At 43.9% G+C, this 26311-nt stretch overlaps 1 protein-coding gene across 7 annotated transcripts in view; it reads right to left on the bottom strand.

Moving 5' to 3' along the window:
• The window catches only part of grb10b (growth factor receptor-bound protein 10b), a 275478-nt gene that overhangs the window by 108677 nt on the left and 140490 nt on the right, over nucleotides 1-26311 (bottom strand). For 6 of the 7 annotated variants that reach the window (XM_041183630.1, XM_041183631.1, XM_041183636.1 and 3 more), the window contains one exon: nucleotides 23219-23435. In XM_041183630.1, the coding sequence (XP_041039564.1) occupies nucleotides 23219-23435 (217 nt within the window). Of the gene's footprint in view, nucleotides 1-23213; nucleotides 23436-26311 lie in introns of those variants that run through there. The other variant, XM_041183635.1, reaches the window with a different exon arrangement.

The raw sequence follows: 26311 nt of genomic DNA, 5'->3' as shown, positions 1-26311 counted from the left end.
ATGCATGGATGTCATGAGCCATCGTTTCAGCAGGCAGCCCTTATCACCAAGCACCCAGCCTTGTAAGCACTGCAATCCTTCAAATATCTGAGACACCTGGGTGTGCCTCAGGATGCACAAGTCATGTTAAGTCCGAGGGTACCTGGCACAAACGTGCATGAAGTGTTTCTGATGATCACACACGTTGAACGTTGAGGGAGTGGAACCCTTTCCTGTTAAGGAACATCAGGGGCTGCTGCCATGGAGCTCTGAAAGCCACATTTGTGCAATCTATCGCACCCTGTACTCTAGGGAAACCAGACATTGTTGCGAGACCCAGGAATCTAGCAGTCTGGCTAACTTCATAGAGTGTGAACTTGACATAATGATAAGCCTAAACAAAAACAGAATGTTTTTGTTTTGGATTTCCAGCATCCGCAGTTTTTTGTTTTTATATAATGATAAGCCTCTCTGAAGAAGGCATCTGTCACCTCCTTGATAAATTTGTGTGTTGAGGACTGAGAGATGCCACATAGGTCCTCAGTGGATCCCTGGATCAATCCGCAGGCAAAAAGAATAAAATTGAGTGAGGCGGTGACCTTCAGGGCCACTGGCAGCGGGTGTCCTCCCAGTCCATGTGACATTAGCTTCTCCAACAGAATCTGGCAGATATGAGCCACCATATCTCTTGTTAAGCGCAGACGCGCATGACATTGTCTCTTGCTTATCTCCAAATAGGAGTAGCGTCTTCGGTAGACCCTTGGTCTTGTGAGTCACCTCCATGGGATGGGTTTGACCTCCTCATCCTCCAGGTTTTGCTGGGGCTTCCCTGGACCACAGTCCTCAGTCTGGGCCTCTTCTTGAAGTTATGCTAGGCGGCGTCTCCTCCTCAATCAGATCATTGCCATCAAGGCGGCAGCATTAAGCGCAGGCTCCATTATTCAATCCTCCTCCTCCCTGTTGACATATGGATCCAAAAGGTTAAAAGAGTAATGGGCAATTATAGTAGATCTCCCAATGGTGACTAGAAAGCCATCATCGTGCCCTAGAGCTGCATCTGTGCTACACGCCTTTCCAGTGTTCCAGCTGAGATGCAACCTCTAGGTGACCAAGATGCTACCCCAGCCACTTGATATCTTAATCTTGGAGAAGTTGGAAGAGGCTTGAGCACATCCAGGTTATGTTCAACTTTACCTAATGCATTCCTACTATGTCTGATGCGGTATGCTGATCATGCCTAACCTGAACTTTTGGAATGACTGGATGCCCTTTGGTCTGTTAGCCATGCCAATTGCAGAAAAGCACCTTAGAGGCTTTCATTAATTATTTTGCAGATATCCAGCAGCTGTGCTCCCTTCATGGTTGGCTGCATCTTCCATTCTCAAATTCATCTCTGTTAATGCTCAAATTGAACAACTTCATTGTGAACCCAATGATTCCTGCAGTCTCACTTTAAAGGCATCCAAATATCAGTGGTTCCAATTGCACCTTTTCAATAAACACAACCTGAGTTCTATCAGCTCAGACTCCTTTTCCATGTTGTTGCCCTAAGCAGTGAGAGGGTGCCCCTGTTAGGGCCCAAGTCCAGCCGTGGGCTCCATCCCTGTAGATTTTTTGATTTTAAACTGCAGCATAACTTTGGGGTCTCAAGATGGTGGTGCTGCATTTTTACTTTGAGACCTGTTTCGACTCTTCCCCCATCAGAGTTTGGGTCCCTCAAGCTTCCTGGATCCTCAAGATGAGCAGGTAGTACTCCCAACAGTGATTCTCCAGCCTCCTCCAGTAACCCTGAATCCATGTGTCATTGCTGTGGAAATTCCTGTCCTCCCCACTGAACCTATCACTGGAGATGTCCCCATGTGGAACTCAACCCTCACCATCTTTAGGCTGTGTGCACGGTCACAGAGGTGACACCCCCGACCCCACGGAGACTTTCAAGTACCCATTCTACACCCCCCCCACCCCAACTCCTTTATTATATCTTCCCCATTTACAGGCTGCAGATGGCTTCCCTGACCATGACCATCCCATCCCACCTGCAGCCCTGTACCAAGCCAGACATCCCCATCACTATCGACTGAGACTATAACCATGCCCTGCACACCAAGCTGTGTCTGATCCCGATTAAGCACACAGGGAGCCTTGCCTCTCCCTGGAGCAGAAACACAACGTGCATGCTATATAGCCTTGAAGCATGGCCCACAGAGGCCCAGGATTGTCTTTAATCTCTCCCCCTGACCTCTTTGCATCAGCCCAGGGACTATGACCTGTCTTTCACTTAGCTCCTCCATGAATGACCACAAGATGGTTTCCCTTCCACCCATCTCCTTGACTATGTGCAACCCGCTCCTCTTGTGCACAATAAGCCCACCTCCCCACTTTCTGCTGTGTCTATATCCTATCCCCTTCATGCAAATCGAATCACATCCACCCACTTCCGTGACTGCATTCTACTGTTCCCTGTCAGTTCCAGCTTCCCCACCCCCAACCTACCCTCTATCGGCCATTGTATCCCTCCCTCCAACCCTCCCAAGCTCTCTTCACTCATGTCTCTGACTTCATTCCACCCCCCCATCCACCCTACCAAGCTTTCTTCACCCTCATGTCTCTGTCATCTCCCACCCCTCAAACCCTGGTCACAATGCCAGTCTCTGTCTTACAGTGCAGCCCTGCCTGAGACTCTCAGCACCCAATGCTGTCCTGCTGGAGTAGAGTGGCAACCACGTTGAGCAGCCCAGCCCAACTCAACATCTAAGACAACCACAGCAAACAGCCTTGCCATGCACAGCCCACCAATGTGGGACAAACTGGCATCGTTGAGGAACTAGAGCAGCGTTGCTGGAGGTAGGCTTTGAATATCGCACTCACCTCAAAGTCACAAGTGAATCGAGGTTGAAAAGCTGCACACCATTTATACCTGATCGCAATTCAGACCAGTCTAATTTCTCACTGGTGTGGCACACAATCGGGAGGGGAACATGATTCCGGCGAATTGCATTTTTAATGAGTATTTGTGATACGCTAATACGTGCAAATAGCATCCTCAAAATGGATCAGCCAGAAAGCCGACATACCATCATTCAACCATGAAAGTGAAGGGAAAATTCTGACTCATTTTTCCAGCAGTGAGAATCTGACTTTTGGTCTCTCTCTGAATTTTCTGCTCCTGTTCACAATGAAACCCCCAGCTGGCAGGTCCGGAAACATTTGCCCAGGAGGTTTACCATTTAAGATAGGGATAAGGATAAATTTTTTCGTCGGAGGATCGTTAGCATGTGGAATTCTCTTCCACAAGATGCAGTGAAGGCTGGGTCATTGAATTTATTCAAGGCAGATTTAGACAGATTTTTGTTAGGCAACGGAGTCAACTGGTATGGGGGTGCAGAAGGAACTTGCAATTGAGACCACATCTTTATTGACTGGCGAAACAGGCTCAAAGAGTTGAAAGACATGCTACTGCCCCCAAGACCAATGCACCTACCCCCTCACCCACAATCCATGTCCAAATGCAGCAAGGCCTGGACAATATCCAGGCTCAGGCTGACAAGTAGCAAGTAACATTTGCACCACACAAGTGCCAGGCAATGACCATCTCCAACAAGAGAGAATCTAAGCATCGTCCCCTAACATTCAATGGCATTACCATTGCTAAACCCCCTACTTGCAACATTTTAGAGGTTATCACTGACCAGAAACTGAACTGGGCTAGCCACATAAATAACGTGGCTATAAGAGCAGGTCGGGGATAGGAATCCTGCGGCAAGTAACTTACCACCAAACTTCCCAAAGCCTGTCCATCAACTACAAGGCACAGGTCAGGAGTGTGATGGATTACTCTCCACTTGCCTGGATAAATGCAGCTCCAACAACACTCAAGAAGCTTGACACTATCCAAGACAAAGCAGCCCACTTGATTGGCACCCCTTCCACAAACATTCATTCCCTCCACCATCAACAAACAGTGGCAGCAGTGTGTACCATCAAAAAGATGCACTGCGGGGACTCACCAAGCCCCTTAGATAGCACCTTCCAAACCCACGACTTCCACCATCTAGAAGGACAAGGGCGGCAGACACATGGGAAGCTGCCCTCCAAGCCACCCACCGTCCTCACTTGGGAATATATCACCATTCCTTCACTGTCGCTGGATCAAGATCCTGTAACACCCTCCAAGGCAGCAGTGTGGGTGTTCCTGCACCATAGGGAATGCAGCGGTTCAAGAATGCAGCTCATCACCACCTTCTCAAGAGCCATTAGGAATGGGCAATAAATACTGGCCCATCCACCGAGTTTGGAAGTCCTGGGTGCGAAATTCGGAGCTTCATGCATACGAAGTAAACAGGGGAAGAGTGGTAATCCAACAGCGATTGACACTCTTTGGAAGATTTGACCCATTATAGTTCCAAGTCAGGATGGTACATGACCAGGAGAGGAACTGAGGGTGGCTCTGCACCTGCTGCCCTTGTTCTTCTAGATGATAGAGGTTGGGGTTTTTGGGATGCTGTCAAAGGAAACTTGGTGAGTTGCTGCTGCACATCTTGTAGATGGTACACACTGCTGCCGCTGTGCACCCCAGGGAGAGGGAGCGAATGTTTTAAGCAGGCTTTGTTCCAGGTGGTGTTAATGTCCTCAAGAATTGTTGCAGCTGCACTCCTTCAGGCAAGTAAAGCATCCCATCACACTACAGAATTATGCAATGTAGATGGTGAATAGGCTCTGGGGAGTCAGGAGGTGATTTGCTCATCATACAATTCCCAGGCTCTGGCTTGCTCTTGTCGCCACAGTGTTTGTGCCTGGTCCAGTCAGGTTTCTGGTCGATCATATCCCTCCAGCCCGGGATGTTGACAGTGGGGGATTCGAATTTCAAGGAGACAGTTTGATCTTTTATATTGGAGATGGTCATCACCTGGCACTTCAGCACAAGTCTGAACATTGCACAAGTCTTGCTGCATGCAAGCATGGACTGCTTCCTCCTCTCTGCAGTGTTTAGTCCTTTTTGCAACTTCATTAAGCAAACATCCCCAATTCTGGAGAGAAGGTCATTTGATTAGTTCAAGATGGTTGGCCCCTAGTAGCTCCTGCAGTAATGCCTTGGAATTGGGATGATGGGCTTTCAACAGCCACAACCACCTTCCTTTGTGTTAGGTATGACTCACCAATTCCCAACAACTTAAATTATTCTCGGGCAAACGCTACCTTGATATCAAGTACAGTCACTCTCACTTGAGGCTGTAGTGAAGCCTGGAGCTGGGTAGTCAAGGTGGAACTCAAATGAAGCATTGGTGAGAAGGTTATTGGTGAGTAAATGCTGCTGGTCAACAATACCTTCCATCATTGTGTTTATGATTGGGAGTAGACTGATGGAGTGGTAATTGAATTGCATTTGTCCCGATTTTTGTGGACAGGCCATATGATGGAAACTTTCCACATTTCGGGGAGATGCCATTGTTGCAACCGTATTGGAACAGGTTGGCTAGGGCTTCAGCTAGTTCTGGAGCACAAGTCTTCAGCAATGCAGATGAGATGTTGTCAGGTGCCCAATCATGTGAGTATCAACTGGATTGAATCAAATGGATGCTCGGGAGTTCGGGAACAGGCACAGCTGGATCATCCACTCTGCATTTGTGGCTGAGGATGGTTGAAAATGCTTCAAAGGCTGAAGCATTTTCAACCTGCTGTGCTGTGCTCTGAAATCAATCAGGATGGAAATGTTCTTGAAGCCTGCTCCTCCTGTTGGTTGTTTAATTGTCAATTCGCAATTTGATGTGGCAAGACTTTTGAGCTTTGATCTATGCTGTCGGATCACCTGGCTGTCTATAGCATGTATTCCTGCTTGCCCCCTCTCACATCTCCAGGACATCAAAGAACCTCACAGCCAATTATTACTAATGAATCAATTCATGCACAAAAAGGTTTCAAACAAAGAGATAAATTATGTTAATCAGCTTTGATTGCTGATGGATAAATTCCATCTTTCAGTCAATCTTTTTCACATTTTTCTCTCTACTGTTTTCTTCTTTTTGTTTACATCTTTTTGCTGCTTCAGTTTGTTCAATTTTATTTGTGAAAAAATCTTACATCATCCCCATACACTGTCATCCTTACATCCTACCCTTACCCAATGAATGACGCACTAGGCTGTAGTCTTTGTGAAGGAAAACAACAAAAACAAGTGACCTTTCTTAGATTCGTCAAATCTTTCTCTTGAAAGAGGAATGGAGTAAGGCTGATGTTTCAACCATCCTATTCAGTGTCTGATGCGGCACTAATTGAAATCTCAAGCGATAACATCTTATGGTCAATGATGACAACTTCTATTTACGGCTTTGGCATTTGAAGGCACTGCCACCAATGGTGGAACAATTAAAATAGGAGTGCCCAAGAGGTGGAAGTTAGAGGAGAACAGATATCTGAGGGCTGGAGGAGACTACAGAAATAGGGAGGGGGCAAGGTAATTTGGCAGTTTGAAAACAAGGATCAGAATTATAAAATTAAGGCGTGGCTCAACTGGTAGCCAATTTAAACAAACAAAAGATAAATTGTGGTATTCCAGTTTCCACATTAGAAAATAGTTTTGAGTCCATTTATACTGACTGCTCCACTATCTTTAATGTTACATTAATTTGTTTCACAACTTAAATATCTTTGTTGAAAAAGTACCACCTACTTTCTCCCATTTCTAATTTTAACTCGCAACCCCTGCTACTTGAACATTTCATACAATGTTATTTTTAAGTTTGGCAAATCATTGTTAGTGGTTTGAATCAGATTTTATTTCAGTACTGGTGGTGGGAACAATCTTATTTGATATGCAGTGATAACAGCTTCAGTTTCATATGCTACAAGCAACAGCAAAATCTTTATTTACCTACTCTTCCAAGTATAATTTGGAGCATTTATTTCAATGGCAGATGCTAGCTAAGCCTCAGCAAGCCACTGATTTAAGAATCTACAAAGGAAGTCCCTTAATTGTTTTTGTCCTGAAGCAGGAGTCCAATCGTCATTATTCAACTCAAAGATTTCACAACAATACTTACAAAAGTGGGAGCTCCTTTACAGTTCTGGGCAACATTTATCCCTTGAACACCATGGAAATAATTTAATTGGCAATTTGTTTCTGTTTGTGGAATCTTACCAAGTGAAAACTGGTCGCCATGTTTGTCAACAAAGCAAGTGATTACTTCAAAATTGTTTTTCTGGCTATGAAATGCAATATATAAATCCATGTCTCCTTCATAAATGTAATTTTTTTATTAGTATTACCATAAAACAATTAGGCAAATAGAACCTACTTGTTGCTATCCAACAAAAGGTCTTAAACTGGGATCAAAGGTATTTTTGCTAAATATATCTATTTCTTGAGCTGTATATATTGGCGACAAAACACATGCAATAATTGCCAAAGCAACTGTAGCCTTCTGCAGACTTTGAACACTAATCTGGGAATGAAGAGGACCAAGTCAGCCCATCAAACAAAGCAATAGTCCTGCCCATTCTGCTCTACACACATGAGACTTGGACTGTGTACTAGTGTAATGCCAAGAAGTTCAGACATTTTCACTTGAGCTACCTTCGGAAGTTTCTTAAGATAGGCTGATAAGACAAAATGCCAGATACTCAGGCACTGGTCATGTAGCAAGAATGCATGACACTAGTTTAGAGCATCTCCTCTGGGGTGCACTCTCATACAGGAAATGCAACAAGGGCTTTCTGAAGGCTTCACTCAGATGATTTAACATTGAATTTGAGTCTGAAGAAAAGCTCGCCCAGGATTGCAGCACCTGGCGCATCCAAATAAAATACGATGTGGCCTCCTTTAAAAGCAAGCACATATCAGAGATAGGGAGAAAATGTAAAGAGAGGAAATCCTGAGCCAAAAACTCAATCGTCTGCTATTCTTTGACCTATTTGCAGCAGAATCTTCAGGGTGCAAATTGGCCTTAGCAGTCACCTATTGGAATAGTATCAATCACCCCAGGTGATGAACATGGTCAGCTTTACCTCGAAGGGCAAACAAGATAATTTATTTCATGTGTTAATCTCAAAATGGTTTTCAGGTAAAACTATCTGCAGGGCTGCTATTTTCAACAACTTGAATACCTTCACAAAACATAATGGCCCAGATTTTAAAGTTATCATCACAGAAAACTGTCAAGGTCCACTGTCATTACAATGGTGTCCATTTTTGCAGTGTTAAACGTGGAATTCCAGAAATGGGTGTCAACGATTCCCTGCTCCTCCACAGGTTGCTGACAGAAATTTTAAAAATCACTTGACATAAGCTTCCACTTTTTACTCAATTAGTCTCATCAAGAAGTGCCTACAAAATGTTTTGTCATATTAAATGAGGTGGAACTGGGTTTGTACTAGTGTACTGAGTCAAAATGACTGTTGAACCACCACCCTGGCTCTGAAAAACTAGTTTTATTTGTGGAATGATAAATTTCTCCATGATAAAATATATGTTTTTAAACATTCTGAAATTTAAGCCTGCTACTTTAGCTTCTACCTCACAAGCTTGCTTCAGAAGATGAAATTCCAATTCCTATCCAAAACTCCATAGTTGAAAAATCTCCAACTACATCCTCAATTATTGGGAAAGTGCCAATGGACACTAACCTTTTTTAAAAATACATCTGGAATGGAAAGGTGATCTAATTCAGTTCTACTTCAAAGCCTGAATCTGCTCCTTCCCTTTGTCAATAGCAGTCACAAAAATTTTCTTCTCTCCTTTTCCCTTCAATACCATTTTTTTTCTCTCTTGCCTCATTTAGCACTTCATCTCTCCAACAGGAAGCATACCTGTCTGCCCATTGCTCTCCCACCCCTACTCAACAGGGTATTCTAGGTCATTAAAAACAAAAACAGAATTACCTGGAAAAACTCAGCAGGTCTGGCAGCATCGGCGGAGAAGAAAAGAGTTGACGTTTCGAGTCCTCATGACCCTTCGACAGAACTTGAGAGAGTCTAGGTCATTAACCAGTTACCGCTGTTTGGTGCATAGTGGTATTGCTATACGCACTTAATACTCACTCCATTTACTTTAGTTTTAATACTTACTCTTCACTTTTGTTTGTCTATGCACAGGCTGTTTAAATTATATATTTTTCTCATTTCTCAATGTGTCTATTTCTCAATTTACTCAATTTTTATGCAACTTACTCAGCATCGTCCTCTCCCCTCTAATACTTCTCATCCCCATATGAGTCTTTCTTAGCATGTTTCATTAGTTTCGTCTTTGAATTTCTATCTCCAATGCCTATGAAGTTTTTCACATTAAAAGTTGAAAAAATTTCAAATCCTTTCAAGTCTGTTGCTTATTCTAGTGCTGGTGGTACCACCATGAGGCACAGATAGGAGTTTTAGCAAATGAATTAACAGCTACAAATTCAGATGCTTTTTCACTTCCTGCCTCTGCCACAAAAAATGTCTGATCTACAGATTCAATGCTTCCAGCTCAGCACAGTCATTTTTATTCTGACACAATGGATGGAATTTTCGCATCCCACCTATGGTGGATTTTGCAGAAAGCGGGAGTGGAGAATCCAATGGCTGACAAAAAAGTCGGAAATCCGACGGCATAAGAACAGTTTGCAATGTTCCTGAAGCCGGGTTAATGGTGGGTTGGTTAACCCACTGACTAGTGGCATGAACACCATCTGCATTCATTAACATCTCAAATGCTTATTAGAACAGCTGCTTGCTGCAATATTGTCACACCTTCCAATCTTGCGTCACGTCAGCAGAAAATTACATACATCAAATCCGTATGAAATGGGATGCTGTACACAAGTCGGGCCTCAGTTCACTCGTAACTTCGAGGTGAATGCAACATACATAGCCCACCGGCCATAGTGCTGCACCTGTCTTGTTGCGATGACCATCGCACTGCTGGGGCTGTAGGGTTGGTCTGCTCCTGCTCTTTGCCTACTTTGTCCCTAAAGGAACCACTGTGCTGTGGTACTCATGCAGGCCTCCACTTTCAGACAGTGACCAATACTGCAGCCAGGGTGGGGAGTACAGGGATCTTCTACTCACAGTGGCTGAGACCATTGTCCACAAGGACATCACTGTGCAGCGGTAGTCAGGCAGAACTCCACTTTCAAAACTAGCACTTCAATGGGGAGTGGGCTGTGATGTGAGGGTGGTGATGACAAACACAAGCTGGGCAAATGGGATAGGAAGGCTGTGGAATGGCAGTGAGGGGGAAGGTCAAACATGAATGGGCGCTTCTGGGGTCACCCTCTTATTGCTGCAAAAATAAACAGGAGCCTGCTTAGAAAGAAAGGCACAAGGCCTCCTTGCGATGAAAGCCACTGAAAGCTTCATTAGCACGATTAAAGAGCTATTCAGAACTCCGTGGCTTCACATCACAGTCGCTGCATCTCAAGAGTAACACAGGAATGCAAAATTTGGGAATGCAGGCAATAGTGAAGAAGGGACTGCTGCATCATATATGGCATTCCATAAATGAAGGCCTGTCACATGTTCACCAGATTTAACATTCTTAACAGGCCAATGTGCATCCACTCAGTGGCCACGACTGGTCAATAATAAGCCACATCAGAGATTGGAGCACAAAGCTAAGTTGGGTCACTCATCTCAATTAAACCTTAGCATCCCACACAGGGCTCAGGATGTTGCATTTCCGTGATACCATCTTGGTCACCTCTGTGTATGTGCTAATGTCTCAGGGACAAGGTGGAGTCAGCTACCATGCAAATAAGCCAGTTTCCATATGTTTCCATCCTCTGAGTTTTATTTTCTTGCCCCTTGAATCATTGTCTTCAAATGTTTCCTTTCAGGAAGAAGACAAAGGCACATTTGGATCCAGGGCTCAACGCTGCCTTTGTTAGGGTCCTAATGCACTGGGGAAGGCAAAGAAGGGAGAGGCAATGCCACGCTCAGCTCAGCAGGAGGCCATGCCTGAGGGCCGTGGTCAGGTAGAGCCAGAGCATGAACAGGAGGGTCAGAAAAAGACACCTAGATAATGGAGGTGAATTGCCAGACCTAGGTTTATCAGAGAAGTGTCTCTTATTTACAAATGAGAGTGAGGCAATGCCATGCAGGTTTGTGCTGGTCCCAAGCTCTGGTACATCACATATGCCGTATTCCTCGTGAAGACCTGATGCCACATGGAGTTAGAGGGTATCCCTGGCCAGTGGCTTTGAAGGTGACCGCAGCACTCAATTTTTTTGTCTTTGGGTATTTCCAAAGATCAACAGGGGATGTGTGCGGCATTTCTCAATGCACAACACATCGATATATAAAGGAAGTCTCAAATGCCCTTTACAGGAAAGCCCATCATTATGTCAGGGAGACCAAATGCAGACTGGGTGACCACTTGCGGAACACCTTCACTCAGTCTGCAAGCATGACCAAGACCTTCCTATCTCTTGCCATTTCAATGCACTATCCTGCTCTCATGTCCACATGTCCATCCAAGGCCTGCTGCAATGTTCCAGTGAAGCCCAATGCAAACTGGAGGAACAGCACCTCCTCTTCCAATTAGGCACCTTACAGCCTTCTGGACTTAACATTGAGTTCAAAGCTTCAGACCATTAACTCTCTCCTCCAACTCTACTTTTTAATCCCATTTTTATATTTTAATTTTTATTCTTATTTATTTATTTTCATTATTTATTTATCTATTTTTATTTACTTTTTGTTATCCTTTTTCCCTAACCTCCCCCCACAGGGCCATCTGTCACTTGCTTGTACATTGTGCTTTCAGGGTGTTCACCCTTATTCTGCTATTCTGCCACTATCACCACCTCCATTAGTCCTTACCATTAACATTAACTCGCCCTTTGTCCTGCATCCATGACACCCTCGTCAAATTTCTTCTTAGCTCCCACCTATCCCCAGCCTTCTATCTTGCTTCGCCTGCTCCACCCCCTCTTAAACAGTATAAAATCTATCACATTTCTACTTCTCTTTAGCTCTGAAGAGTCACATAGACTCGGCATGTTAACTTTGTCTCTCTCTCTCCACCGATGCTGTGAGGTCTGCTGAGTTTTTCCAGTATTTTGTGTTTTTATTATGTCAGGTTTGCTCTGGATGAAGATAGCCAGGACACAAGATACACTGGCTTTGCTGCCATCTCAGGCTTCCCAAGAATGCAGTGTGCAATAGACGGCAGCCATGTGGCTTTATGGGCTCCATGTCAGCAACCCCGAGTGCTTATAAACTACAAGTGTTACCATTCCATCAACGTACAACTGCTTTGTGATCATCAGATGCACATACTGTACAGTAATGCACGGTACGTGGGAGTTGCCATGACTCCTAAATCCTGAGTCACTCCCAGGTGCCTGAGACTTTCAAGGGGCCATTCCATCTGCAGGGATTGCAGCTTGGCTGAAACGCTGGCTGATGACACCGGTGCATCGCCCTCAGAGTTGTCCTGAGGAAAGGTACAACTCTGCTCACAGCTCCATGCGCTCCCTTATAGAGAGGACCACGGGGCTTCTAAAGATGCGCTTCAGATGCTTGGACCGCTCAGATAGTTTCCTCCAATATAATCCCGATAGGGTTTCCTGCATCATCAGAGTGTACTGCGCCCTTCACAATCTGGCAATGCAAAGGTGAACCCCTGCCAGAGGATGACCTGGAGCAGGATGAGAGCTCAGAGAATGAAGATCCGGAGGCCCAGGAACCTCAGAAGGCTGAGGGTCATTATAAGTGTAGTCACACCATGGAGGAAGGAAGACGTGACAGGTGTGCCCATGATACTTGAATTGCTGACAGGTTCCAGGAAGAGTAAAGTTAAGTGGGGCATATGACCACATCTCTCCTAGACCTCAATGTCCTTCCCTTTCATCTCAGGGATGTCTAACCACTTGCAGTGAGAACGAGTCCTGCATACACACTTGCACATTCTGACCTCATGAATCACCAGGCCATGATCTCTGCTTTGGTCTGCTGTGCCCTGTGAGTGAGCTTACTCTGGGAACTGAGAAATCACTTAGGAACGACAGAAGCCTTGAAGAATTCGCCGCTATCCAATGATGCAAACCCTGCTGCGACTGAAATGCGGACATGCCTAGGTATTTCCTCCTCCCTTGCTTGCCTTATCTTCTGCCACTACCACTGAGGAGACACAAATGCTGCCAGAATATCAATGCTGATGAGCTGCTGCTCTCACTCAATGGTGTTCCTTGAGGAAGAAGCATTAGAAATGCTTACAAAATACACTTCAAATAAAGAGTTAAACACATCTCCCTGACATCACACAACTGTGTGGAGGCTAATTCTACTGAGGTTGACATCAGAGGAATGTTAATCGCAGTGAGACACTATCACTGAGTGACAGGATGGCTAAATGAGGGTTCTAAAGAATGAAATCACAATGCCTTCAGTTGCCCAAAACAGTCACATAACCATCAAAGGTATTCACATAAGTGCAATTTCTTTACATGTATAGCACATCTGTGACCCAAAAGTGACACCAATTTTTCTCAACTTTCCTAACCCTACTGCTACGCCTGGTTGCAGCCCCGACATCTGCAGCAGAGGTGGAGGCAATCTGCTGACTGCTACGTTCTGATGTCCATGATGACCTTGGCGGACATTGTCTGGTGAGCTAAGGCCTGGAGGATAAGGGTCACCTGCTCAGGGGCAGAAGCGCCCTCGGCAGCCCGAGAAGCTGATGTGGATGGGGTCACAGGCATAGGGGACTGTGAGCCAATGCACACCCTTGGAGTCCTGAGAGGAGGCCCCCGGAGTGTCCAGATGATGCTCATCCTCCGTCTGTACCTGACGGCCCCGCCCTAACTCCTGCAGGAGATGGTGCACCTGGAGGGAGGTCAAGGCACCTCAACCCCATGGCACCTACATCTTGATGGTGCCCACCAGGGTGTGGCCATAGAGTGAAGGGCCAACCACAAATCCAGCAAGACCTGCTGGACCAAAGTCTCCACACGATGGTCACCAGCCTTCCTATGGTGACCTTGAGGCGCTCGCATGTCAGAGGCACGACATCACGGACCCCTCCATTGCTCTGGTCTGCTGAGTGACTGTCGAATCTGCGCCTGATATTCCGCTGCCTGTCATTGCATCTCCAGCATTGGATTTGGCAGCCGCTTCCAGAGGCTAATCATCTGACTTGGACTGAGCAGGTGGCTGGTCTTCAGCAGCCCTCAGAGTGCTGAAGGCCTGGGCTGTTCCTAACTCTGACTGCTTCAGGGACATGTCAGTAGGGGGTTCTCCAGAAAGTGAGCCCAAGCCTAATCTAGAGCTGTGCCCCACTGACGTCTCTCTCTGAGCTGGTGGAGGGTGGAGAGTGCCATGACGGCCCTTCCAGAGTTTCCTCTTCGGACATGGTCTGGGGGATTGCACTGGTGCTTGACTGGCTTGTGGGCCTCCATCTGCTGGTGCCTAGAAAATAGAGTTTCCATCAATGAGCATGAGCTATACAAGACTGCATGAGAGTCACTGTGATTATCAGGATTTGATGCAGTGATGGAGCTGTGATCCATACTAGGTTGTTGGGAGGCACCAATCTCCCCTTCCCCACAAGAGCGATTCTTGCCCTCCCCAGCCAACTCGGCTGTAGCCTCCTCAAGCTCAATGAGGGTAATGGTGTCAGCTGTCCCACCCCTGGTCTGTGATCTTTTGCACCTGTTGCATGCCAGCCTGGCCTGTATGAAGAAAGAAAGGCATGTGATTAGAGGGATGGAGCAGAGGTTGGGTGAGATGTATGTTCCCCATGTGTGGTCAGCCCTCCCCAGAAGGGCCAGGGGATGGAGTGTGAGCAACATGATACTCAGGATGCTGGTGATGTGAAAGTCTCAATGAGAGCATGAGTGTTGATATGTGTCCACTGCAACTGGTTGTGCGAGATCCCTGAAGCGAGTAGCCGTTTGAGTGCATGATGCCCTGATGAGAGTTTGATCTCGGAGGGAGGTGAAGGATGACTTGCCCTGGTGGAGTGGATGAGATCATTCATCTCCTTCCTGCACTGGGTGGCATTTTGGGCACAGTTGCCAGCCACACTGACCTGCTCTGCGACGGCCTCCCAGGCCGGAGGAGTGAGGCTGCTGTGCTCTCCTGGAGCCATCCCTGGGATGGGGGACATGCTTGTGCACCCTCATTCCTCTGATCAAGGCCAGGAGGGCCTGGTCGGTGAAGCGGGGTACTGCCTTTTTGAGGCTGGAAGACATCTCTGCATATGTCCTGAAGACAGATGGGCTGGAGGGAGTGAGATTGTGTGTTGGACTGGCGTTTAAATGTGGCGCCTAGGCCATCCACCCCGCCAGCTGGCGGACGGACCAATCAGTTCCTGATCTGCCAGGTGATTTGGATCATTAGTCGCTTGTGCAAAATTAACGAGCTTCCAAACGTAGAATCGGGTGCAGGTTCCCACCAGTCGGACGGGTTCCACCGAAACCACCCGCCACCACACTTAAGTCTCATAAATGGAAAATTCTGCCCAATCTTCTTGGGATGTAGGTGATGCTAGCAAGGTCATACTTTATTGCTCATCGCCTATTGCCCCAAGATGGACCTTCGTCTCAAACCACTGCAGCCCTTTGATGATGACATTCCTAAAATTGTATTAAGTTGAATACAACAGGATTTTGGCTCACACTGAAGGAATGACATGATGTGCTCACAATAGCAGGTACATGTAGGTGAATGTGGTGCCTTTTGGTGGAAGATGTTGCAGAGTTAGGAGGCATTATTGAAATAAGTTTGGAAAGATGCTACAACGCTTTCTTTATATAAAACATTGCACCAATGATGGAGGGTGGATGCTAATTTCAGTGAAAAAGGAGTGGTAGATTTAAAAAAAAACTTTGTGCTGGATGGAACAGCTGTTGCAGCTATACCTATGTGGGCAAACACTGAGTATTCCATTATAAACTTGCCTTCAGCCTTGTAGATTGGAGAACTTTTGATAGGTCAGGAGTACCGCCCAGCCTCTGTAGCCACAGTATTAATGCGGCTGCTCAGTTAAGCTTCAGGACCACTGATGACTCCCAGGATGTTGTTGATAGGGATCCTGTGGCAGTGATGCAGTTGAAGATTAGAGAAAGGTAGTTAGACCTTTTCTTGTTGAATATTATGACTTCAGAGCACTTTTTCCTCCTGAGCAAAAAGCTGTTGAAGCAAGGGCCAGTACATGGACTTAAGCTCTGTTCTAGCCAAACACCAGTGCAACATTGTCGGAGGGGCCATCTTTCAAATAAAACTATAAATCAATACCTGCTTTCTTCATTGAATGTGAAAAATCCCATGTCATTACTCAAAAGAAAAAGGAATTTCTCCTGATGTCCCAGACAGCGTTCATCCTTTCTGCTAATACTACCAAAACAGCTTATCTGGTCACTGCTCTTAATGCTGTTTATGGGACCATGTTGTGTGAAAACTAACTACTTCATTTTCCTGTAAAAATGTGACCACTTCAAAAGACTCACTGTCTATGAAATAATTTGGAACTTAAGAGCTTTCATAGATGCCAGCTTCGCCTCACACATGCTAGGTTCTTAGAACCTCCTCTCATTAATTTCTTAATTGTCTTTGGCTGTCTAATCTCTTGCTTGTGGAATCGCTTAGCTGTCTCCAAGAGGCTACATTTGATAATTAGCATGCTAGTGGTCCTGTATTGTAGTTTTACTGGGTTGGTGTCTCATTTTAAGAAATGGTCGATACTGCTGTTTGCACAGCCTTCTACCCTTCCCATTTATTTGGGTTGATCACCCAACGGTTGTCCCATATGGAGAGTTTGCAGAGACTGGGTCTATATTCTCTAGAATTTAGAAGAATGAAAGATTATCGCATTGAAGCATACAAAATTCTTAAGAACTTGATGGGGTACATGCAGGAAGGATGTTTCCCCTGGCAGGAGGGGTCTAGAACCAGGAGACAGTGTCAAATAAGAGGTAAGCCATTTAGGACTGAAATCAGGAAGAATTTCTTTACTCGGGGGGTGGGGATCTTTGGAATTCTCTACTCCAGAGGGCCATGGAGACTCAGTCATCAAGTATATTCAAGACAAAGATTGATAGATTTCTACATATTAAAGATATCAAGGGATATGGAGATAGTGCAGGTAAATGGCTTTGTGGTAAAACATTAGCCATGATCTAGTTGAATAGCGGAGCAGGGTCGAGGAGCTGAATGGTACAACTGCTCCTATTCCCTTTGTTCCTAAATATAAATCTGTTGTTGAATCCATAGTAATTCCTAGGTTCCAAGTTTTGGACTGCTGAACATGCACTTACTCTTCCCTACTGAGCATAGAGGTCCACTTCAGGAAAATAGCTCACTTAAAATCCTGATTCATACTAGTATCCCATAGATTGACTTTTGGAATGGGGTTACCAGCTTTTCCTCCTCCAGCCCTCACAACTCTTAGTGAATATAAAACTATGAGATTGTGTCCTTTCGTACACAGCCCACATCCGCTTGACATCCCCAACTAATTTTTCCATGAAAAATCTATTCCCCCCAGCACCCAATCATATCATTTGTCTTCCTACCCTCTCCTCTTAATCATCCTACTACTCTTCTACTTGATATTTGCTCCTGATTCATGGCTGCCTGAAGCTGCCTCTACAAGTTGGCTCGAGTAAGTATGGAGATCTGGAAAAACAAAAAGAACAGGTGAGCCAGAAATGATCCAATTCTGTGGCGAAACAAAGACCGAATTGAACTGAACTATTGTTCAATTTGCATACCCATATACACCTTTGATCTTATCTTCCTAACACCCCAGAAATTGTCACCCAGATATAAATTTTCACCCAAATGCCTAATTGATCAGATTCCTCCTCAGAAGGAGGTGAAGCTTTTCCCAGATAGCAAATTTCCTATCTGGACCTGCAAATGACCGCAAGATCCAATACCGGTAAATAAAAAATGTACCCTTCCAACTGCAAAACTATTGTTGGCCATCCCTCGATTTGAGGAAGACACTTACTCAAGTTTGAGAGTTTCTGCCATGGGTCTTCGTGTGACTGAAACAGGCAGATTCTTGACCCACAGATCTCTGGGCACATGAGGCAGGGTGTCCCATGAGCCAGTGGAGTGCAGGATTTGCTTCCTTTTCTTTCTGCTCTGCCTTATCATCAAGACATTGTGACTCAAAATATGATGCAGCTTGAAGAACAAGTTGCTGCCATTTAGAATGATTATTTGCAAGTACCTCATTAATGTCGATGCTACTGAGCTTCAAGGAGATCTTCTGAGTGTCTGTGAAGTGTTTTCCTTGTCCTCCCCCATAACGTTGGCCATTTGAGAAATGAGGAAACAGGACCTGGTGGGGAAAGAGTTTTTGGCCATTCAGATGGTGTCCAGTCCGCTGAAGTTGACTTTGGAGGAGTTTTGCCCAAATGCTTGTGGAGCTGGCTTCAAGGAGGACACTAGCGCTTGTTCAACGTTCCTCCCATTGAATCCAAAGGATGCGCGGAGGGGTTGCTGATGTAATTCATCTAGCACTTAGGTGTCACTAATGCACAGTCCAAGTGCACCGTACATAAGAACTTCTGTTGACTTGCAGAGCTCTTTGTTGTCAAACAAATTGTTGCAATAGTTTGTAGAAGGCTGAGCTGGTGCAGCTAATCTAGTATGGGACTCAGTCAATAGTGGCCTTTTCAGAGAGGTGGCTCTCAAGGTGTGGGCAGTGCTCAACATATTCCAAAGTCTCCCGTTCAACATATATGGGAGGTGGAATATTTGGCTGACCAGGTGCAGGTTGATGTACATGTTTTATTTCAACAATATTAAAGGACAGGTCAGGTAGAATTGAGATGATCAAGAGTGGCTTGCAAATCTGATGCAGAGTGGGCAACGAGACTGCAGTTGTCTGCAAATTGTCGATCATGCACGTTTATGGTCGTCAGTTTAGCTTTGGCTCAGAGGCGACTAAGGTTAAAGAGTAAAAGCAAAATACTGCGGATGCTGGAAATCTGAAACAAAAAACAAACATAGCTGGAAAAACTCAGCAGGTCTGACAGCATCAGTGGAGAGGAAGAAAGTTAATGTTTCGAGTCCTTATGACTCTTTATCAGAGCCATGCAGACCGAAACGTTAACTGTCTTCCTCTCCACAGATCCTGTCAGACTTGCTGAGTTTTTCCAGCTATTTTTGTTTTTGTTTACGGTTAAAGAGTTTCCATCTAGTTGGCATTTAATACTGACAGCAGAGGGCAGCTGATCTTTGATGAGGTGAATAGCCACCATCTGGCAGATTGTGAATAGAACAGGGATGATCACACAGCCTTGCTTGATGTGGTCTGGATTTTGAAGATGTCTCTTTCAGATCTCCCACTGAAGGCAGTTGCAATCATAGCAGCATGAAGCAATTGCAGGATTGTGATGAAATTTCTTGAATGTTTTGGATGGATGTCCAAAAGATTACCAACCATAAAGCTTATTTGGCATGAACATGTCTAGAACTGCTTGGAGCTAATGAGGACAGATGATGTTTGGTGCAGTCCGTACAAGGAGAAGGAACAAACCCTACACAATTGCTACACCCCTACTCAACTATTTGCGACATTTTATTTATCCTAAGATGTGCCTACAATGACAACTTCAGTTTGGAAGAGCCCTGGTTTTATATTAAATATATAACCATCAAATTAAATTAGTTTTCCAAGCACAACTCAGCTCCTGGCCTCATTTTCGGCTTGGTCCAAACAAGGGCATAACAGATAAATTTCAGAGGGAAAGCAAGGGTGACTGCCATGATCAAAACAACACTTATCTAAGTGTGGCATCAAGCAACCCTAGTAAAATTGATGTCAAAAAGAAAAGGGGGAAACTATTCAATGATTCAAGTTATAACTAGCACAAAGGGAGGTTGTGGCTGTTCTAAGCCAATTATCTCAGTCTCAGGATATTGCTACAGGAGTTCCTCAGGGTAATGTCCTGGCCCCCCTTTCATCAGTTACTTCATCTCTGGCCTTACTGCCACCATAAGGTCAGAACTGGAGGTATTTTATGGTGATTGCAGTGTTCAGCTTCATTTGCAACTCCTCAGATAATGAAGCAGACTGCACCCACATGCGCAAAGGCCTGGACAACATTAAGGCTTCGGCTAATAAGTAACAAGTAACATTCCTGCCACACAAGTGCCAGGCATTGACCATTTCCAACAAGAGACAGTCTAACTGCTCCCAATGCAGTCTCCTTTACACTGGAGAGACCAAACGCAGACTGAGTGACCTCTTTGCGGAACACCTTCAGTCTATCCACAGGCATGACCCAGACTTTCCTGTCGCTTATCATTTCAACACCATCCTGCTCTCATGCCCACATGACCGGCCTTGGCCTGCTGCAATGTTCCAGTGAAGCCAAGGCAAACTGGAGGAACAGTATCTCCTCTTCCGATTAGGTACTTTACAGCCTTCTGGACTTAACACAGAGTTCAATAACTTCAGGCCATGAAATCTCTCCTCTACATTCACCCCTTTTTTAATCCTTTTTCTAAATTTTTTTATTTACTTATTTTTATTCATTTATTCATCGTTTTATCCCCCGTTTTTATCCCTTTTTCTATCCTTCTTCCCCAACCACCTCCCCCCACCTCACCCCCAAAGAGCCAGCTGTTACTTGTTCCATGTTGTTCTTTCATAGAGTGCTGACTCTTGTTCTGCTATTCAAACATTCTGCTTTCTTACCTTTAGGCCACTATCAGCACCTTCTTTAGCCCTTGCTACTACCATTAACACTCCCTTTGTCTTGTGTCCATGACATCTTTGTCAATCTCTCTTTAGCCCTCGCCTAACATTGACCTTCTACCCAGTTTCATCCGCTTCACCCCCCCCTTAAATAGTATAAATTATCACATTATTAATTTTCTTTAGCTCTGAAGAGGAGTCATACAGGGTCTAAAAATTAACTGTTTCTCTCTCCACAGATGCTGTTAGCCTGCTGAGTTTATCCAGCATTTTCTGTTTGTATTTCAGGTTTCCAGCATCTGCAGTATTTTGCTTTTATTTAAGAGAGTCTAATCAGTTTAAAATCATCACTGAATCCCCAACCATTAACATGGGAGTCACTACTGACAAAGTTAACTGGACCAGCCACATAAACGCGTGGCAACAAGAGCAAATCAGAGGTTGGGTATTCTGCAGTAAGTGACTCACCTCCTGACTCACTAAAGTGGTTCCACTGTCTATAGAGCACAAAGTCAGGAGAGTGACAGAATATTTGCCATGTGCCTCAATGAATGCAGCTCCAACACTCGAAGCTCGGCAACTTCCAGGACAAAGCATTCCCTTTGATTGGCACCCAATTCATCTCCTCAAATATTCCCTCCCTCCATCATCTAGCCACAGTCTAGCTACAGTGTGTACCATCTATAAGATGCAATGCAGGGACTTGCTAAGGCTTTTTCGACAGCACCTAGAACAAGGGAAACAAGCACATGGGGGCATCACCTGTAAGTTTCCCTCCATATCTCCTGACTTATGTCCCCGTTTAATCATTGTTGTTGGGTCAAAATCCTGGAACTCCCTACCTAGCTGCACTATTGGTCCCTTCAAGAGATGGACTCAAGCGTTTCAGCACCACTTTCAAGGGCAATTAGAAACAAGCAGTGAATGCTGGCCCTGCCAGCAACAACTACACACCATGGACAGATTAAAGATGTTCAGCAAGTTTCCCCTGCTTCAATCTATACAGCATCTTCAATACTGAAAACCTCCATGGTACAAAGAAAGGAATGGATGCGGAGTCAAAGGCGACAACTTGAAGCGACTGACTAAAACCTTGATCAGAGCAAAGGGTTAAAATAAAGTTTCAACAAAGACAGGGACATGGAGAGGCATAATAGCTCAGGGTGGGAATAGCAAGGTGTGGGGCCAAGGCTGCTGAAAGCATAGCCAGTAATAGTGGGGCAAAGAAAAAGTACGAGAAGGACACAGGTCAGCGTCAAAGAAAATGTGTTTGATGAGTTTTATTATCCTATCCAAGGTGACATTCCCATCTATTTTAACATTTAGAATTTTATTTCATATAGTACATCCCACAGCTGGAAACTTCATCCACAAGTATGTAGACTAATGTGACGTAACCATTTAGTAGCTCTGCCACAGTCTGGGAATCTGAAGGCTGATTAGAGTTCTTTCCAGGTGGTTCAAGCAAGTTGTCAGTTTTGGATGGCACCAGACACATTGATGCCATGGTAATCAAGACAGATCTATATTCCACAAGTGCATTCCCTGTGCATGGATCACACAATTCTCCATCTAACCTGGGATTGGAGGGCTGCTTCTACACTGTGCTTAACTCCAATATATTTAAATACCTAGGATAATCGAGCTTTGGTATTCAACATTCTGCTTTTATAATTGTCTTTATGAAGGAAGTTAATCACAGTAAGCCTTATACTGTGTCTGGAGCAGGCTGCATATTTCATAATGTTGTATGATGGAAGACAGTGTTACAAGTGTTGTAGCACTCGAGGCAAATTTTAAAGCCAGGAACTGGCAGCAGCCACAGTGGAAGCTATATGCCATGAATCCACACAACATAATTTAAATTGCTAATAATTTACAGAAATCTGGTATGAAGGGTGGCATGAAATTTTCTGAAGACGACTGGGAGTTGTCATTAACAATTTTTTTTTTGGTGAGGGTAGCCATATTGCTATTATTCTGTTGAAGATCCATAGTATCCAATGAACACTTCAATCCAGTCAAGAATTTTAAGATGGAATTATTGGACAGATGAGTAATAGGCTTTCAGAGGACAAAGGCACATGGATGCAGCTAGAAAAAGTGATAAACAGCAGCTTCTTATTTCTGAGCATCATCTTTCGTATACCTCAATGTTTTGCAAGTTTGAAATAATTTTCTACTTGTAAATGTTGACTTGGAAGACTTGCAATTACCTATTGACATCTCAAACTTGTAAATGAGGTACATCACGGTTACATCTTTATACTTATCTAACAGTGCCTGTACATGACAAAATTATAATACACAGGTTCCTGAATGATGCAAAATAGTTAAGTGCAAAAATCAGATGGGGATAAAAACAAACTTATAAATTTTTGATATTCGTTCATGGGATGTGGGCATCGTTGGCTAGGCCAGCATTTATTGCCCATTGTTCAGACGGCATTTTTAAGAGTCAACCACATTGCTGTCTGACCTGTGGGGAAATTAGGGCCTCACTTTCAAGTATTCCTTTAAGTGACAAAAAATGTATAATATTCTTTGAATAGTAGACAAATGTAAACTAAATACAGTAGAAGCATAAAAAAAAACTGTTCTTCACCTTACCTGACTGCCAGAATGTGCATTGGCTGAGAACGTCGCAGCTTCTGCCTTGGTGATGTTGGCTGTGGTGAGTTTGTTCCTGAACTTGCCAACTGACTATAGGCAAGCTGACCATTTTGAATAAGTGGAGTTGTTTCTGACTGAGCACAGCATATAGAATACAAACTGTCAAATGAAGAATTCATATCATTCACCAAAGCTTCCAGGTCTACATCATCTTCTGGAAGGAAAGAAAAAGGAGCATAACATTTCTGAATAAAAGCAAAATACTCCGGATGTTGGAACTCTGAAATATAAAGAGAAAATTCTAGAAAAAACTCAGCATCTATGGAGAAAGAAAAACAGAGTTACCGTTTCAACTCCAGGTGACTCTTCTTCAGAGCCCTTAAGAGTCATACTGACTCAAACATTAACTCTGTTTCTGTCTCCGCAGATGCTGCCAGACCAGCTGAGTTTTTCCATCATTTTCTGTTTTTATTTAACATTTTTGAAGCTGCTTTGGTATTTGTTATTGAGAAATTATTTCATTAAGTATTTTCAGTTAACTACTGGTTCCTATGATGCACAAGGGAGTGTTCTTATTAGATCCTTTTCACAGCTCAGTGCACTAATCTGACAAAATTTACATAAATGTTATTTGGATTGGTACAATTCATTTTAAAAGTTCAAGTTCCATTAGCAACATTATACTTCCATTTTTATGAACACTATCTCTTGCCAACGCAAGATAGCTACTGATACCTCTCTACACATGCACAGAAATCCAATGACGTCACTCCGCTGTGCCCAGCCTGCCAGGAAGTTTTTGAATGCTTGTGGTAATAATTTTTCAATAAACCAGTTGATTATCTTTTTATGCATTAGCTTAAATGTTAATTAACTAGGGCTGCCAACACCGATTGGACCTCATGTTGCATGCTGCAGTCTTCAAATGTTACTTTGCTTAGTTAATGGTTTGACAACTGCATCTCAAAGGGAGATTAGGTAACAAATGGTGTTTTGAGATTGTGAATGCTCAAGTTGGCCTTAAACTGGTCACTGCCTAAGCACCACATAATTGTGACATGTCAGTCTAGAATGCCACACTATTTACACAATAAGGGCAGGTATCTGCTAATGTATTTAAAATGCATTCTTAAGGGCGGTGGTGGTGTTTTAAACATGGATCATACTGTTGCCAGTGCAGGGCTTTTACTGGCCTCAGTTAGATAGTGACAGGCACTAAGATCAAGGTGGAAAAAGTGCGTCTTCCTGGCTACCTGTCTAAAACACAGCCATGAGGAAATGAACAGCACCATCTTTGGTCCTGGTCACTGCCTACTTTGTCACTCGCAATGACATAATGGGGTTAAACGCTCTAAGCACACATGCACAGCGTTGGCAACAAATCCAGCCTTCTATAAAAGTAGCAACAGTATTTCCAGAGTCAAATGCAAAACAAGAAGAGGGATATGAATCTGGATCCTCTGAGCAGAGGTTTATCACAATTGGTCACAGATTAATAAGGATCTGACAAGCTTGTTCAAAACATTAAATCCCAACATCTGCCTTAACTCAGTGGCCATACTCTTTCCTTTGAATCAAAGTCATGGGTGGAAGCCTCATTCAAGATTTGAACGAAGTTGATACTTCACTGCAGTACTTTTGCCACACCTTTACAGATACCACTTTTGGGAGAGGTGCTAAACTAATGCTCTGTCCACTGGCTCAGGTGGGTATGAAATACATGACAGTACTATTTGAAGAGGAACAGAGAACTTCTCTGGGTGCTTGGGCCAACAGTCAACCTTTAAAAAAAATCCACCAACAGATATCTGGAATTTCTTTCAGTACTGTCTGTACACAAGATTATCTATGCGATAATGACTACATTTCAGAAAGGTACATCATTAACTGTGAAGTGTTTTGGAATATCTCAGTTATGAAAGGCATATTATGCGCAAGGTTTTTGTTTTTTTCAATGGTTTCAAACCAGTTGATGAACGTGGATACTTGTGGACATGCACAAGTTAATCTCCTTTGGAAACCAACATGAGAATTAGATTTAGCAAAGTCACAGAAAAGACAGAGTGTAATTTCCAACAGCAAATGTTCCAAGCCACGAGGAAACATTAAGAATACATAACACAAATAATTCAGACAAATAGTATAGAAACATTTAAGTAAAACAAGCTAAATAAATGAGGGAGAAAGAACAGGTTATGTTGATGGGATGAGTTTCAGTGAAGTGCGGGGAGGCACATGTGGAACATGAACATTGGCATAGAATTGTTGGGCCGACTCGTTGCTGGGCCAAATGGTTGTTTTTTTGTGCTGTAAAAACTTTATATATGGGAAACAATGCTCAGCGCTATAGTGACGAATTAACCAACTGGCCCAACGACATGTGAAACTGCATTCATCTCTACAAATAGAGTATCACCACTTAGTCCAAAATCTGATACATAACTTTCTTAGAGTTCATGGTGATGTCAATGAGGGAACTAGCATGGAAGAGTTGCTGAGCCTGAAAATACAAGGAAAGCAATATTATCGTGTACAATGCTGAACTATTCCTGGGTTTGCCTTGACACCTAGATTTTTTTTAAAATGTTTAAGAGGTGATCTTGAGGAGAGTTGTGCTCTAAGGGAGACCCACAATTTCACTTCTGTCGCATGGGATGTAAATCAACGATTGAGGGAAGTGCAATCCAGCACCATGCATTTAAAGGCAAGTACAAGCTAGTTGACAAAATTATGTTAACTGTACTATTTTATATTGTGTGTGTGCGCAATGAAGTCCTGCATTTGATTGCATTTCGAAAGAAGTGCCTCAACTTCCCCTCAATTCACTCAGATTCAGCGATTTTCTCAAACTAACATACCACAAAAAAATCACTTTTTACATAGACATGATTAGTGAATAAAAGGAAGTACATTGATGGTATATTTTTGAAAAATGCAAAATTTCCAGTTCAACAAAATAGGAGTTATTTTACATTCAGTATCATAGTGTATTTACTTATACAGTAAACACTATAATGCAGCTTACCGATATAGTATGGCCTAGACAGAAAACGAACAGGCTGAAGAGAAACAATTATTTAAATTTCAGTT

This window comes from Carcharodon carcharias, chromosome 3 (assembly GCF_017639515.1).
Source record: "Carcharodon carcharias isolate sCarCar2 chromosome 3, sCarCar2.pri, whole genome shotgun sequence".
Lineage (NCBI taxonomy): Eukaryota > Metazoa > Chordata > Chondrichthyes > Lamniformes > Lamnidae > Carcharodon > Carcharodon carcharias.
Note: the sequence above shows the minus strand (reverse complement) of the source record. Positions and strands in the feature narration are given on the sequence as shown.